The sequence below is a fragment of the Nerophis lumbriciformis genome, linkage group LG27 (genome assembly GCF_033978685.3).
Source record: "Nerophis lumbriciformis linkage group LG27, RoL_Nlum_v2.1, whole genome shotgun sequence".
Classification (NCBI taxonomy): domain Eukaryota; kingdom Metazoa; phylum Chordata; class Actinopteri; order Syngnathiformes; family Syngnathidae; genus Nerophis; species Nerophis lumbriciformis.
The window spans coordinates 28,743,317-28,760,641 of record NC_084574.2 but is presented as its reverse complement, the minus strand read 5'-3'; the positions used below and the strand labels follow the sequence as shown (position 1 = coordinate 28,760,641).

The following is a 17,325-nucleotide window of genomic DNA, read 5'->3' as shown; positions in this document are numbered from 1 at the left end:
ACGAAAACCACACTGTTCCTCCTGAATCCGAGGTTCGACTATCCGGCGTAGCCTCCTCTCCAGTACACCTGAATAGACCTTACCGGGAAGGCTGAGGAGTGTGATCCCACGATAGTTAGAACACACCCTCCGGTTCCCCTTCTTAAAGAGAGGAACCACCACCCCGGTCTGCCAATCCAGAGGTACCGCCCCCGATGTCCACGCAATGCTGCAGAGTCTTGTCAACCAAGACAGCCCCACAGCATCCAGAGCCTTAAGGAACTCCGGGCGGATCTCATCTACCCCCGGGGCCTTGCCACCGAGGAGCTTTTTAACTACCTCAGCAACCTCAGCCCCAGAAATAGGAGAGCCCACCACAGACTCCCCAGGCACTGCTTCCTCATAGGAAGACGTGTTGGTGGGATTGAGGAGGTCTTCGAAGTATTCCCTCCACCGATCCACAACATCCGCAGTCGAGGTCAGCAGAACACCATCCTCACCATACACGGTGTTGATAGTGCACTGCTTCCCCTTCCTGAGGCGGCGGATGGTGGACCAGAATTGCTTCGAAGCCGTCCGGAAGTCGTTTTCCATGGCCTCACCGAACTCCTCCCATGTCCGAGTTTTTGCCTCTGCGACCGCTGAAGCCGCACACCGCTTGGCCTGTCGGTACTTGTCCGCTGCCTCAGGAGTCCTATGAGCCAAAAGAACCCGATAGGACTCCTTCTTCAGCTTGACGGCATCCCTCACCGCCGGTGTCCACCAACGGGTTCTAGGATTACCGCCACGACAAGCACCAACTACCTTGCGGCCACAGCTCCAATCAGCCGCCTCGACAATAGAGGCGCGGAACATGGTCCATTCGGACTCAATGTCCAGCACCTCCCTCGTGACATGTTCAAAGTTCTTCCGGAGGTGGGAATTGAAACTCTCTCTGACAGGAGACTCTGCCAGACGTTCCCAGCAAACCCTCACAATGCGTTTGGGCCTGCCAGGTCTGTCCGGCATCCTCCCCCACCATCGCAGCCAACTCACCACCAGGTGGTGATCGGTAGAAAGCTCCGCCCCTCTCTTCACCCGAGTGTCCAAAACATGAGGCCGCAAATCCGATGACACAACTACATCGGTCCCATTTCACAATAAAACACAACCTGCTTTGTTTAAACACAACAAAACAATGTGTAACAACAAGCTAGAATAGAATGGTTGCAGAGTCTCAGAACCAAAGATAGTTATAGCTTTAGAGGATATTTACGTCCTACAAAGGACAAATGTAAAAAAAAAACTAAAAAAATAGATCACACTTAATTCCGTATTTTTAAAATGTAATCAGTATTATTGCGGTTATTATTGTTATAGATACTGTTGTTGCTATAATATTTTTTTCTTTTTCTTATAATTCATTATAGTATTGTATTTGTATGTCTTCTGAAAAGTATTGCAAAGCTGGGATTGGGTTGGAGTTATTCTATATTATTTTGTTAGATTGAGGAAAAAAAAGCTGTGATTTTTGTGAATAGAATAAATCACGGTTGTCTAACGTATGGCCCGCGTGCCTTATTAGGCCCGTGAACAGGTTTTATCCGTCCCGCGGCATGAGTTTGCTAAGTATAAACATTTTTGAATGAAAGAAACTGCTGTTCTAAATGTTACTGCACCAGTCGAAGAAAATAAGCAACCTACATAAATAACCTACTGTAATTTAATTTTGATATAATTTTTTTTATCTTGATAGATTGAAAATTAACACCAATGAGTTGACTGATGAACATAATCACATAATTTATTCAGAAATGATAAATAACGACAAATAAAGATAGAATACTATTCACCGCAACATGTAAGTGTAAAAAAAAAAAAAAAACAACATTATGATTTGTACATTTTCAGAATGTGCTTGCTCCATTTTTAAACAAAGAAAACAATCTGAAGTAGTCTTTATTTTTAAAGTTAGCGTGACGTGATTTTACCAGTCCGGCCCACTTGGGAGTAGATTTTTCTCCATGTGGCCCCCGATCTAAAATGAGTTTGACACCCCTGGAATAAATGGTTAACTAAAAAACGCTTAAAAAAATAATACAATGAAAAATAATACACAAAAAAAATAACACATGCCAGATATTTACTTTTTATTTTTCATATAAAACAATGCAAACATATCTGTTCTTAATAAGTGGCCATACTAATCTAAAGTTTCAGAGTTGTGCTCAATATAAAATGGCTGTTACATTTCCAATAAATAGTTTTGGGGCCTATTAGGGTAGTGTTTTTCAACCACTGTGCCGTGGCACACTTGTGTGCCGTGAGATACAGTCTGGTGTGCCGTGGGAGATTCTCTCATTTCACCTATTTGGGTTAAAAATATTTTTTTGCAAACCAGTAATTATAGTCTGCAAATGATGTGTTGTTGTTGAGTGTCTGTGCTGTCTGGAGATCGGCAGACTTACCACGTTATACTCTTCCATATCAGTAGGTGGCAGCAGGTAACTAATTGATTTGTAGATGTCGGAAACAGCGGGAGGCAGTATGCAGGTAAAAAGGTATTTAATGCTTAAACCAAAAGTAAACAAAAGGTGAGTGCCCCTAAGAAAAGGCATTGAAGCTTAGGGAAAGATATGCAGAACAAAACTAAAACTGAACTGGCTACAAAGTAAAAACAAAACAAAATGCTGGACGACAGCAAAGACTTACTGTGGAGCAAAGACGGCGTCCACAAAGTACATCCGAACATGACATGACAATCAACAATGTCCCCACAAAGAAGGATAAAAACCACTGAAATATTCTTGATTGCTAAAACAAAGTAGATGTGGGAAATATCGCTCAAAGGAAGACATGAAACTGCTACAGGAAAATACCAAAAAAAGAGAAAAAGCCACCAAAATATGAGCGCAAGACAAGAACTAAAACACTACACACAGGAAAACAGCAAAAAAGTCCAAATAAGTCAGGGCGTGATGTGACAGGTGGTGACAGTACACCTACTTTGAGACAAGAGCTATAGTGATGCATGCTTGGTTATGGTTTATATTCATATCCAACAATTGCCACAACGACTTTTTACTGTCAATATCGGCTGCTGAGTTTCATTTTTTCATGATTTCTGCTGGTGGTGTGCCTCAGCATTTTTTCAATGGAAAAAATGTGCCTTGGCTCAAAAAAGGTTGAAAAACACTGCATTAGGGAACTAGACTGTAAGTAATAACAATTTATGTGCAATTTTTCTTTGCAGCTGCCACGACTCTCTCTGTTATTGCGATATTGTTTGGAGACAATTTCCTTCAAATAAAAACAACACATTTGCATGTTGAAATATCTGGCGGAAGAAAGCCTTTATATGTTTTGTTGGATATATCTGGAACTGCTACACAAACGCTGTGTGACATATAGTGAGTTTAGACATTTCGCAACAGCCAGTTTGGAGGTGCGATGCCAGACTGGGAGAAGTAGCTCCACCACCAGGGTTTTTCCTGCCGCTCGATGCCCCCCTCAGCCACATCCGGCTCGCCGTCGCGCCCAAACTGGTTGTAAGGGTCAAATCGATCCCACGTGTCCGTGATGGGGAAGAGGTGATCATCAATATCCGGCTCCAGTGGAACCTTCATACAGGATGGAAGAGGAGAGTGATAATGGACGGGAGAGTTTGAGAGTTTGAAACAGTTGGCTGAAGACCTGACGCACCTTCTTCAAGGCAAAGTCCACACGTCCAGCCTTGTTCATGTTGTTGGGTAAATGAACCCGCTTGCTGACCCGGGAGTAACCTTTAGCTGTGGCGGTCAGAATGTGCGTACCAGGGCTCAGCAGCCGCCAGTAGTCTCCACTTTCAGCTGAGAGGGCGAGGTGCACACGCAAGACGGAAACATTAAAACAGAAACAAGTTAACGAAAGCAACATTCCGGCCGTGTTTACCTGTGGTGACATCTTTTCGAATCCCTCTGACAGAAATGGTGGCACCTTTGATCCCATTACCATCGACGTCCTTCACTACTCCTTTAATCCCCCGATGGACCTGCCCAAGAAGAACAAACCTCAACTCTCAACACATTCCATTCCAGCTGATTTTAGGGTGAAAGGTCAATAAATCGCAATGTAAACAAGACTCGTGGAAACTGAGCTCACGCCTGCTAAACTAAACTGTCAATTAATTCTGTATTGTCTACCACAGTGGTTCTCCGGCTTTTTTCACCTCAGAAAACACTTGGTTCTTCAAGTACCACCATAATGACCAATATTAAAATACAGTGGCTCCCTGGACCTCTTTCAGGGACCAAATATATGTGTAAATATATTTTCTGTACATGAGACAAACCTTCTTAATTGTTAGAAATCCCACTGTTTAAAGGCCTACTGAAATGCGATTTTCTTATTTAAACGGGGATAGTGTCATGTTTGTGTAATCATGTTTTGTTTAAGTCATGTTTTGTTTAGTTTCTGGCTTTTCACTCCCTTGTCTTGTCACCATAGCAACCATTAGTTTTCACCTGTCACGTCACGCACCTGTTTCACGTCTTGAGTCACGCACCTGTTTTCGTTAATCATGTCTGTAGTATTTAAGTTCAGTGTTTTTCAGTTTGTTTTTCTGACGACTTCGCACCCCATACCGCACCATATTTATGCTCTGTTCATGCCTCTAACTCTTTTTTCATGCCGGTTCCATGCCAAGTAAGTTTTTGTTTGTCAAGCCACAGTTAATGTTTTTTTTGTTTAATTGTTCATAGTTTATTCTCCGCCACTGTGCGCGCTTTTTGTTTGATCCTTTTTTTTTGTATTTATAGTTAATAAATAAATCATGTACCTCCATTCCCGTCTCGCCCGTGCCAACTTTCCGCTGCATCCTGGAAAAGCAAACTCTCAAGATCAAGTCCTGACAGATAGCAGGTCCATTCTATGTGTCATACTTGATCATTTCGCGATATTGCCATATTTTTGCTGAAAGGATTTAGTCGAGAACATCAACGATAAAGTTCGCAACTTTCGGTCGCTGTTAAAAAAGCCTTGCCTCTACCGGAAGTAGCAGATGAGTAGCATGACGTCACAGGTTGTGGAGCTCCTCACATCCGCACATTGTTTACAATCATGGCCACCTGCAGCGAGAGCGATTCGGACCGAGAAAGCGACGATTTCCCCATTAATTCGAGCGAAGATGAAAGATTTGTGGATGAGGAAAGTGAGAGTGAAGGACGAGAGGGCAGTGGGAGCGATTCAGATAGGAAAGATGCTGTGAGAGGCGGGTGGGACCTGATATTCAGCTGGGAATGACTAAAACAGTAAATAAACACAAGACATATATATACTCCATTAGCCACAACACAACCAGGCTTATATTTAATATGCCACAAATTAATCCCGCATAACAAACACCTCCCCCCTCCCGTCCATATAACCCGCCAATACAACTCAAACACCTGCACAACACACTCAATCCCACAGCCCAAAGTACCGTTCACCTCCCCAAAGTTCATACAGCACATATATTTCCCCAAAGTCCCCAAAGTTACGTACGTGACATGCACATAGCGGCACGCACGTACGGGCAAGCGATCAAATGTTTGGAAGCCACAGCTGCATGCGTACTCACGGTACCGCGTCTGCGCATCCAACTCAAAGTCCTCCTGGTAAGAGTCTCTGTTGTCCCAGTTCTCCACAGGCCAATGGTAAAGCTTGACCGTCATCTTCCGGGAATGTAAACAATGAAACACCGGCTGTGTTATCCGGCACAACAGTCAGGGGGTGCATTCTACGGCGGGGGCGCGTTATCCGGCACAATACCTGCCGCAATACACCGCTTCCCACCTACAGCTTTCTTCTTTGCTGTCTCCATTGTTCATTGAACAAATTGCAAAAGATTCACCAACACAGATGTCCAGAATACTGTGGAATTTTGCGATGAAAACAGACAACTTAATAGCTGGCCACCAAGCTGTCCCAAAATGTCCTCTACAATCCGTGACGTCACGCGCAGGCGTCATCATACTGAGACGTTTTCAGCAGGATATTTTGCGCAAAATTTAAAATTGCACTTTAGTAAGCTAACCCGGCCGTATTGGCATGCGTTGCAATGTTAAGATTTCATCATTGATATATAAACTATCAGACTGCGTGGTCGGTAGTAGTGGGTTTCAGTAGGCCTTTAAATTAAACATGCTTCACTGATGAGAGTATTTGGCGAGCACCGTTTTGTCCTGCTAATTTCGGCAGTCCTTGAACTCACCGTAGTTTGTTTCCATGTAAAAATGTCTCCAACACTACCACAGAAAGACTTGTTTTGAACCGCTCCTTCTTTGTCTCATTTTGTCCACCAAACGTTTTATGCTGTGCGTGAATGCACAAAGGTGAGCTTTGTTGATGTTATTGACTTGTGTGGAGTGCTAATCAGGCATATTTGGCCAGTGCATGACTGCAAGCTAATCGATGCTAACATGCTATTTAGGCTAGCTGTATGTACATATTGCATCATTATGCCTCGTTTGTAGGTATATTTGACCTCATTTAATTTCCTTTACTTATGTCCTCTCTGTATTTAATTTATATTTGCATGTCTCATGACACATTATCTGTATGTAATACTGGCTGCATTTCTGATAGTTGTTTGTGTGCCATGTTGTTCCAGACCACAGCAAACGTTACCCAGCTAACAAAGAATGTAATAAATCCATTAGAAGAAGACAGCCTGCCGTTTCCTTTAACTTGGACACACACACTTTTCGCCGTTCATCAGTTCATGCTCATAGACTTGGATTGGTCAGATCAAGTCTAGCAGCTGGTGCCAAAACCCCAAATATTTATACTCCAAAACCAGGAGGGTGTGCCTGGGCAAGGATGGTTTCGCCCTATCGTAGTGAGAAAAAGAACTGTTTTGATGCAAACAAGCAATCCTAACTGTCAAAGCCAACGACAGTCAAAGTGTAATTTCCCCTCGTTAGCATTGAGGACTCCAGTCGGGATGAAACCCATTGAGTTGGTCAAAAGTTTCCAGCTGGTCTATTTTTCAAGGAGTAAGCAACCCTGTTAACAAGACACATAAACACAAACAAACATTCACACCTCAAAGTAGCCAAGCATGCATGGTTTTAGGTCCGTAGAATAAATCTTCAAGCGTACAGAATGTCAGTATTTTCCAACCTTCATTGAGCCAACTATATTTTACATCAGAAACCTCTCATGCCACACTACAAAGCATGTCATGACTCGTTATTTTCTATGAACAGGCAACAGGTGGATACTCGGGTTAATTATGTAGCTTCTGCCGTCTAGTTGAATAGATTTTAAAGGTTCTGCCTGTCACTACAGTCCCTTGCTGGCATAGATAGATGAACAAATTTTCTGGAGTAAACACAGGCTGTCAAAGTTGTAATCGTTGACGCAACCTATTAATCGCAAAAATCACATTAATCATGCATATACGCAGAATAATCATGCTGTTTATAGTGACTGTACATGCTCCTTTACTTTAACCCTCACTAAATAAGACATGTGTTCAAGCAAAACACTGAAAAAAGTTTTGTTTATGACATTCTGACAATAAAATTGCATTTGTGTCAAAATATATAATATATATAAAGTATATATAATAATATTCTGTAATATGTGTTACCTGACCAGGGCTCAGAAAATCTGCAAAGACTCCTCCCATCCCCACCAAGGACTGTTTTCACTACTGGACTCTAGAAAGAGGTTCCGCAGCCTCCGAAGCAGAACCTCCAGGTTCTGTAACAGCTTCTTCCCTCAAGCCGTAAGACTCTTGAACGCATCATAATTAAATTATCCCCTCAAGACAATATAACATACATCCATAAACGTGGACGCATGTGAAAAAGTGCAATATATTTATCTGTACAGTAATCTATTTATTTATTTATATATATTTATTTATTTTATATATATATATTTATATATTATTTGTATATATTTATTTTTTTATATATGCACCTTATTGCTTTTTTATCCTGCACTACCATGAGCTTATGTAACGAAATTTAATTCGTATCAGTGCTGTAAAGTTCAAATTTGAATGACAATAAAAAGGAAGTCTAAGTCTAAGTCTATTGTACAATATATTGCAATATTGTACAATATACTGTTTGTACATAGTAATTGGGATTTGTTATATATTGTATATAAAATATAATAATATAATATAATATAATAATATCATATATCAGTATATAATATATACTGTATATATAATATTTAAATATTACATACAGTCGTGGTCACACTTGTAAAGAACATAATGTCATGGCTGTCTTGAGTTTCCAATCATTTCTACAACTCTTATTTTTTTGTGATAGAGTGATTGGAGCACATACTTGTTGGTCACAAAAAACATTCATGAAGTTTGGTTCTTTTATGAATTTATTATGGGTCTACTGAAAATGTGACCAAATCTGCTTGGTCAAAAGTATACATACACCAATGTTGATATTTGGCTAGAATTAAGGTTTTATAATGGCCTTCCCAAAGTTCTGGTTTAAACGTGTGGACAATGCTGAAGAAACAAGTCCATGTCAAAAAACCAACAAATTTAGCTGAACTGCACCAATTTTGTCAAGAGGAGTGGTCAAAAATTCAACCGGAAGCTTGCCAGAAGCTTGTGGATGGCTACCAAAAGCGCCTTATTGCAGTGAAACTTGCCAAGGGACATGTAAGCAAATATTAACATTGCTGTATGTATACTTTTGACCCAGCAGATTTGGTCACATTTTCAGTAGACCCATAATAAATTCATAAAAGAACCAAACTTCATGAATGTTTTTTGGGATCAACAAGAATGTGCTCCAATCACTCTATCACAAAAAAATAAGAGTTGTAGAAATGATTGGAAACTCAAGACAGCCATGACATTATGTTCTTTACAAGTGTATGTAAACTTTTGACCACGACTGTATATGTTATATTTTATATTGCTACTATGGTACATTTTTAGTCTACTTTATACCTTTTGTTTTCGCCCTCTTTTTGTGCCCTCGTGTGCACGATCCTTTCCATCCTTACCCTTTCCATCCTTTGTAACTGAGCTACTGTGTGGAACAATTTCCCATGTGGATCATTAAAGTTTGTCTAAGTCTAAATGTTTAGGGCTTTTCTTAAAGTTGGTAGAATTTTTTATATACTATGATTAATCATGATTAATCAGAAGTGTGATCAATCAGATTTAAAAATGAACCGTTTGACAGCAGTAGTAAATACTGTATATGATCATTATTTGACCAATTAAGTCAGATGTGATGATATCTAATGTCACATTAGTGTGTGTTGGGAATAACTGCAGTTGCATGTTGCATTTTTTTCCTGTTAGTACATCTGTGATGTGCACAAATTAATTCTGAGTTTGTCTAGCGGATAAAAATTGTAGGGATGACTTTCTTACCGACTCAAGAAAACTGAGCAAGGCTTCCTTGTTCCTCTTCCATTCTGGGTAAAGCTCGGCTTCTGAAGGGAATTTGTCACAGCCGAGCTCCACCGTGATCTCCAGGCAATTTGTGTGCAGGTAGTTAAAGTCTGACATGCCTGCAATAGGACAAAAAAAAGACACACAGTAAATACATAATTACTACATAATTAACCTGAGCATCCACCTGTTGCCTGTTCATAGACACAGTGAAAAAGTTATGAGTTTAGTTGTTTCAGCAATGACTATAGCCTCTTTATTACAACATACCTAGAAGAGGCTTTATTTGCAGAAATGTTGCATGTAAATTACATTTTTAAAAGTTACAAGAAGCTTGTCTCTCAAAAACCTAAATGGAATGGAAAAATAATGTTATCGCTGACGTCTGTATCCAAAAAATATTTGATTTATTTTTTTCTTTGATTTGAAGATCAAATTGCCCTATAAAATGCACTTTGAGTACAGGTCACCAAGAAGATCATGGTTGTGTGAGCTGCTAGAGCAGGGGTACCATTTGTGGCCCACAGCTAATACAATTAATTACATGCAGGGTGTGGGATATTTTTATTTTAATGTATAGTACAGACGTCCCTCGCCACATTGCGCTTCAAATATTGCAGCTTCACAGATATTGTGTATATTTAAAAACAAAACTTTTTCAACTTTGCGTTATAGGTGACAGAGCATATTAGGATACAAATGTCAGCTTTTTGTCATTTAATTACTGTACATCACATGTGTCAGACAGATCTGGCCTGCCGCATTCATTTTACACGGTCTGCGAAAGCCTGGAAATAATGTGTCAGTAAAGTATTTAATTTTTTCTTGGTAGGTGTATTAGTTTTTCCATTGTGATAAGAAAAATAAATGTACTGCATGCAGTTGTATACCTTTTAAACTTTAATACTGTGTCTAGCAATGCAAAAATTACTATATTAACACACATGCCAAGTTAGAGTGTCCGCCCTGAGATCGGTAGGTTGTGAGTAGAGATGATAAATGCGTTAAAATGTAATATCGGAAATTATCGGTATCAGTTTTTTATTATCGGTATCATTTTTTTTTGTTATTTTTTGTTTGTTTGTTTGTTTTTTTTATTAAATCAACATAAAAAACACAAGATACACTTACAATTAGTGCACCAACCCAAAAAACCTCCCTCCCCCATTTACACTCATTCACACAAAAGGGTTGTTTCTTTCTGTTATTAATATTCTGGTTCCTACATTATACATCAATATATCTCAATACAGTCTTCAAGGGATACAGTCCGTAAGCACACATGATTGTGCGTGCTGCTGGTCCACTAATAGTACTAACCTTTAACAGTTTATTTTACTAATTTTCATTCATTACTAGTTTATATGTATCTGTTTTATATTGTTTTACTTTCTTTTTTATTCAAGAAAATGTTTTTAATTTATTTATATTATTTTATTTTATTTTATTTTTTTTAAAGTACCTTATCTTCACCATACCTGGTTGTCCAAATTAGGCATAATAATGTGTTAACTCCACGACTGTACATATCGGTTGATATCGGTATCGGTAATTAAAGAGTTGGACAATATCGGAATATCGGATATCGGCAAAAAGCCATTATCGGACATCCCTAGTTGTGAGTTCAAACCCCGGCCGAGTCATACCAAAGACTATAAAAATGGGACCCGTTACCTCCCTGCTTGGCACTCAGCATCAAGGGTAGGAATTGGGGGTTAAATCACTAAAAAGTATTCCCGGGCACGGCCGCCGCTGCTGCTCACTGCTCCCCTCACCTCCCAGGGGGTGATCAAGGGTGATGGGTAGAATGCAGAGAATCATTTCGCCACACCTAGTGTGTGTGTGACAATCATTGGTACTTTAACTTTAACTTTAACATGTTTTTGTTAAATTATAAATGAATGCTTAAATGTCCATTAACAGTAAATAGACAATAGATTTTACGGTAAAATAATGACAGCTCAGTTGTCAGAATTTTACTGTAAAAAAAATAAATCTGGTACTGTTTTTTCCTATTTGCAGTAATACACTGGAGCAACAGTGACCATGGATTTTACAGTAAAAATGGCAGAATTTGCTGTGAAAAAGCATTTTTCCATATATAGTACTATGCTATAAAAAAAAAAATTGAACTGTAAAATTCTGGCAACCAAGCTGCCATATTTTGACCGCAAAAGTCACTGTGTATGTAAAAAAATATATAATAATCAAATTGTGTAATAATATCATGAAGCAAACCCTCATACATGTGTATTCATGTATTATTTACTGCTACAAGCAGCCCTCTGAGTGCTGTCATAACTGCCATGTGGCCCTCAATGGAAACAAGTTTGACACGCCTGCTATACGTCTTTGTGCTCGTTTTTCTTACATTTTACTGTTGTATTTTTGTTTTGTTTTACTTTGACCATATGCGGCGGGCCAAAAAAACCTCAAACTGCGGGCAACACAACTGTTCCACATCCTTTTGGACTAGATAAAGTGTTAAAGAACAATTTCCCTTGTGGATCAATAAAGTTTGTCTAAGTCTAAGTCTAAAATAAATCTTATTTATGTGTTATACTGTATGTATAGTTTGTATAGTGCAATATTTGTCTTATTATCTATTATGTTGTGGTGATCGATAAAGATAGTCACCCAGCGGTACTACCATTTCCCGGATTATAAGGGAGAACAATGCTAACAACTTGGCGGCTAATGTCGGCGCTATAATCATCAAGACAATAAAGTTGACCAACTTTTGTATGACCAACTTGTTGATGCATTTCCTTTTCAACCGCTGCTTCAACAATAACACGTCTCCACTTTGGTGAGCTTTGAACACGAGCAATGTCAAAAGACAATAGAGGAACGTAGCACTATTGGCGCGCCACTTAATGCTAGCAAGACTGCTATCAGCAGTACTAAGTGGAAATCAACTCTGTTGATTTAATATACACTTTATCTTCGCCAATAACACGGCTTTGGCGTGAGCGATGTATGTTGAATGCCAACGCAGGAAACGCAATGCTAACACGAAATGCTAACAACACAACTAATGATCGTATAGCTGCGAATTAAAATTGAAATTATACCAACTTTTGACAGAACAACTTACGGCTGTGGGTTTAGCAGTTCTAACTTAGAGGAATTACCCAGGATGTAACAAAATATTTCCACGAAGTGGCCATGTTTTATTGGCCATGGCAATGACGCTTGGAGGATCCTCCGGGCAAGTACTGTAATCTACAGTAGAACACACTCAAGTTTAATATAATGGGTGAAACTAGTGTAAAGGTGGCTATATTGGTGCTATTTCATATTTAGTTAGTTTGTTTAAAAACTAACTAACTATGAAAATATTCGAAATTAATTTACCACGGTCAAGCCTGGAACTAATTGGTCGTGATAAACGAGGGACAATGGTAGATAATTTTTTTTAGCATATTGGATTGCAATCTGAGGGCATTTAATCGATCGCAACTGGACTGTTTGGTTTGTCTTAGAAGACGTTTCGCCTCTCATCCGAGTAGGCTTCATCAGTTTGTCCTAATACACTTAAATTGGTCAGATCTAGTCTTAGACTTGGATTGGTCAGATCTAGTCAAGCGGCTGGTGCCAATACCTCAGTAGGCTTCATCAGTTCATGCTCATAGACTTAGATTGGTCAGATCTAGTCTTAGACTTGGATAGGTCAGCTCTAGTCTTGGCTGGTGCCAAAACCCAGGGCCGGCCCGTGGCATAGGCCGTATAGGCAAATGCTAAGGGCGCCGTCCATCAGGGGGCGCCACGCCAGTGCCACAAATGTTGGAGAAAAAAAAAAAAAGTTGGTACTATTATTTCTAAATACAAAAAATAATCCCACGTTAATTAAAATGCAAAGTAAAGCCTATATAATATAAATATTATTTGTTACAACATTACGCCGCCCCCCCCGCACGGTGCCCCCTCCCTTCCCGTATCATGACTCTTTTTGGACGTCACCACATCAAAAAATCAACACAAGATGTCAAAACGGCCAAAACTGTCAGGTGCCCAGGGAAGAAAAAAGAGAAAAGAAGAGGAGGAGAAACGAGAAAAAGACAGAGGTAGCAGGTAGGTAACGTTAGCCTACATTAAATTATTTGTCTGTTACAGAATATGATAGTAACCTGACTTTTTAGCATTAAGCTAATGTTACATGATTCGGCAATTGCTAATCAATAAATAGCTAGTTCTGTTTTAACGTCGGGTTAATATTGTGGAGGGGGCTAAATTGTTATGGAAAATAATAATGTAACGTTAGGTAATTACAGTACTCCCACCTTACATTCCTCAGGGACATTTGTATTAGATCTTTTAAGCAGGTGTTTTTTGTTTACATTGTTATTGCCTTCTGGTTAGCTAATGTTTGCCCTGCAGGTAATAGTCACTTTTCCACCCCTTTATATATTAGGTATAGTTGTAAGCCTAGTTGTTAAAGTGCACATCAGTAATGTTAATTAAGCAATATCTATGTAAAAAATATTGTATTTCATATATTCATTTTTTATTTTTTGCATTCATTTATTTATTCATATTTTTTTTAATCTTGTTAACTATTCTGATTGTTAATTTGCTTTCTTTAAGTAAAAAAAAAGGTCAAAGACAAAGCTATTCGGTTTCTTGTGAGTATATACACTTCACTGCCGATGTGGGGGGGCGCCACCTAAAATCTTGCCTAGGGCGCCAGATTGGTTCCGGGTCTGCCAAAACCCCAAATATTTATACTCCAAAAACCACGAGGTGTGCCTGGGCAAGGATCGTAGTAAGAAACAAAATATGATTTTGATGCAAACGAGCAATCCTAACTGTCAAAGCCAACGAGAGTCATTGAAGTGTAATTTCCCCTTGTTAGCATTGAGGACATACAGTTGATTATCTATCAACTGTATGTCCCTGTTCACTTACAGTGCACGGACGCCAGCATTGTTGATTCTGAAGGCGTCTGGCAGATTTGGTATAGCATGGCAACATAAGCTAGCTGAACTCTGGTTGGATACAAACTAAAACTAAAAATGAACAGCACTGGAACATGCATAATATGACACGTAGAGAATATGAATCATTTTAGATATTTAGGGAAAGTAAATAAAAAACAATTTTATCTTTAATTATGATCATGATTTCTGGTTATGTTAGGCCAGCATAGAAGGCCTTGCTGGCTCTGACGGCACACTGCAGGTTTAGTTATTGTGGACTTTTGTAAGCGGTAGGGTTGTACGGTATACCGGTATTAGTATCGTACCGCAATAGTTAGTTAGTTCCTCCCATTCCTGTTGGAACATTGGGCGACGAGTCCCCTCCATTTGTTCCGGTCACTGGCGACCCTTCTTGCTCCATGCCAGCTGACTCCCATCTCTCTCAGGTCTTCCTTGGCTGTTTGTCTCCACATCTTCTTTGGCCGTCCTCTCTTCCTCTTTCCCCCTCCTGGCATCCAGTCCATTGCCACACTTGCCGGTCTCTCTCTTGGCAGTCGGAGTACGTGTCCAGCCTTTCTCCTTCTCATGTCAGAGACTATGTCAGACAATGGTGCTACCCCTGCCCTTCTCATCACCTCTTCATTGGTGATGTGGTCTCTCCATGAGATCCTCAAGATGTATCTGAGGCACCGTCGGTGGAAGACATCCAGCTTATTAGTAATGCTTGATGTCTTCAACCACGTCTCACAGGCATAGGTCACTGTCGGGATGACCACTGACATATAGAGGCGCAGCTTTCTGGACGTACTGATAGATTTTGATGACCAGATGTTCGGGAGGCGTTGGAAGACTCCTGCAGCTTTTCCGATTCTGGTCTGTCCATCCTTTTCTGCGTCTCCAGTGTTTAAGATGTTGCTTCCAAGATATGTGAAGTTCTCAACGTACTCTATGCCTTATTCGGCTACGGTGAGCAGTGGAACGCTTTGGTCTTGTGCGACGGTCATGGCCTTGGTCTTCTCTTGGCTTATACGTAGGCCGACTTTTTCCCTTTGCTCATGCAGATTGTTGGTCAATTTTTGGAGCGCAGCGTAGGAATGGCTAAGCAGAGCCAAGTCGTCCGCAAAGTCCAGATCTGCCAGTCTGCCCCCTCCCCTCTTAATACCGAGTACCGCAATACTAATTAATAATTTTCTGTACTATACCGCCTCTGAAACGTACCGGTCATGCACCCCCGCGCGCCTGCGCCAAAGTCACATTGTGTCATTGCTGGTTTTACGAGCAGACGAGCATGTTCGGCAGCGCACAATCACGAAGTACTTACAGTGAAATAAGTGAAGTGAATTATATTTATATAGCGCTTTGTGTCTAGTGACTCAAAGCGCTTTTACATAGTGAAACCCAATATCTAAGTCACATTTAAACCAGTGTGGGTGAAACTGGGAGCAGGTGGGTAAAGTGTCTTGCCCAAGGACACAACGGCAGTGACTAGGATAGCAGAAGCGGGGATCGAACCTGGAACCCTCAAGTTGCTGGCACGGCCACTCTACCAACCGAGCTATACCGCCCACAAGCAGACACAGTGTGTAGACAGAGAAGGGAGAACGGACGCATTTTGGCTTAAAAACTAATGATAAAGGTGAAGTTATAACACTGAAACGCCCTCAGGAAGAGGTGCTTTAAGACATGGCTAGCTAGCTAGCGGCTAACGTCCATCGTCGGTAGTGTTGTAGCTACTTCTAAATCACTAATCCTCGCCTCCATAGCGACAAATAAAGTAAGTTTCTTACAAGTATCATCCCTGCAGGACGAGGAATAGCTAAACATGCTTCACTACACACCATAGCTCACCGCCGTCAAAATGTAAACAAACGCCATTGGTGGATCTACACCTGACATCCACTGTAATGATATCAAGTACAGGCACGTATCTAGTCGATACTACTATAATTACGTCGATATTTTTTTGGCATCACAACATCTTCTTTCATTTTTTTTAAATGTATATTATGTTTATAAACTCAGGAAATATGTCCCTGGACACATGAGGACTTTGAATTTGACCAATGTATGATCCTGTAACTACTTGGTATCAGATTGATACGTGGCGTATCTTAATGAAATTAAACAATGGATGTCCGCTAACTTCTTGCAACTCAACGCCAAGAAAACGGAAATGCTGATTATCGGTCCTGCTAAACACCGACATTTATTTAATAATACCACCTTAACATTTGACAACCAAACAATTACACAAGGCGAATCAGTAAAGAATCTGGGTATTATCTTCGACCCAACTCTCTCGTTTGAATCACACATTAAGAGTGTTACTAAAACGGCCTTCTTTCATCTCCGTAATATCGCTAAAATTCGTTCTATTTTATCCACTAGCGACGCTGAGATCATTATTCATGCGTTCGTTACGTCTCGTCTCGACTACTGTAACGTATTATTTTCGGGTCTCCCTATGTCTAGCATTAAAAAATTACAGTTGGTACAAAATGCGGCTGCTAGACTTTTGACAAGAACAAGAAAGTTTGATCATATTACGCCTATACTGGCTCACCTGCACTGGCTTCCTGTGCACTTAAGAAGTGACTTTAAGGTTTTACTACTTACGTATAAAATACTACACGGTCTAGCTCCGTCCTATCTTGTCGATTGTATTGTACCATATGTCCCGGCAAGAAATCTGCGTTCAAAGAACTCCGGCTTATTAGTGATTCCCAGAGCCCAAAAAAAGTCTGCGGGCTATAGAGCGTTTTCTATTCGGGCTCCAGTACTATGGAATGCCCTCCCGGTAACAATTAGAGATGTTACCTCAGTAGAAGCATTTAAGTCCCATCTTAAAACTCATTTGTATACTCTAGCCTTTAAATAGCCCCCCTGTTAGACCAGTTGATCTGCCGTTTCTTTTCTTTTCTCCTCTGCTCCCCTTTTCCTTGAGGGGGGGGGGGCACAGGTCCGGTGGCCATGGATGAAGTGCTGGCTGTCCAGAGTCGGGACCCGGGGTGGACCGCTCGCCTGTGCATCGGCTGG

The 17,325-nt window shown here is 40.4% G+C and overlaps 1 protein-coding gene across 2 annotated transcripts in view; it reads right to left on the bottom strand.

The window, feature by feature from the left end:
- Positions 1 to 3,286: 3,286 nt before the first annotated feature.
- Positions 3,287 to 17,325, bottom strand: part of cpz (carboxypeptidase Z) — a 42,972-nt gene continuing 28,933 nt past the window's right edge. For both annotated transcript variants that reach the window (XM_061988208.1, XM_061988210.1), the window contains exons 10-13: positions 9,350 to 9,489; positions 3,889 to 3,988; positions 3,661 to 3,806; positions 3,287 to 3,578 (exon numbers count right to left, since the gene is read on the bottom strand). In XM_061988208.1, the coding sequence (XP_061844192.1) occupies positions 3,375 to 3,578; positions 3,661 to 3,806; positions 3,889 to 3,988; positions 9,350 to 9,489 (590 nt within the window). In that variant the 3' untranslated portion in view covers positions 3,287 to 3,374. The remainder of the gene's footprint in view (positions 3,579 to 3,660; positions 3,807 to 3,888; positions 3,989 to 9,349; positions 9,490 to 17,325) is intronic.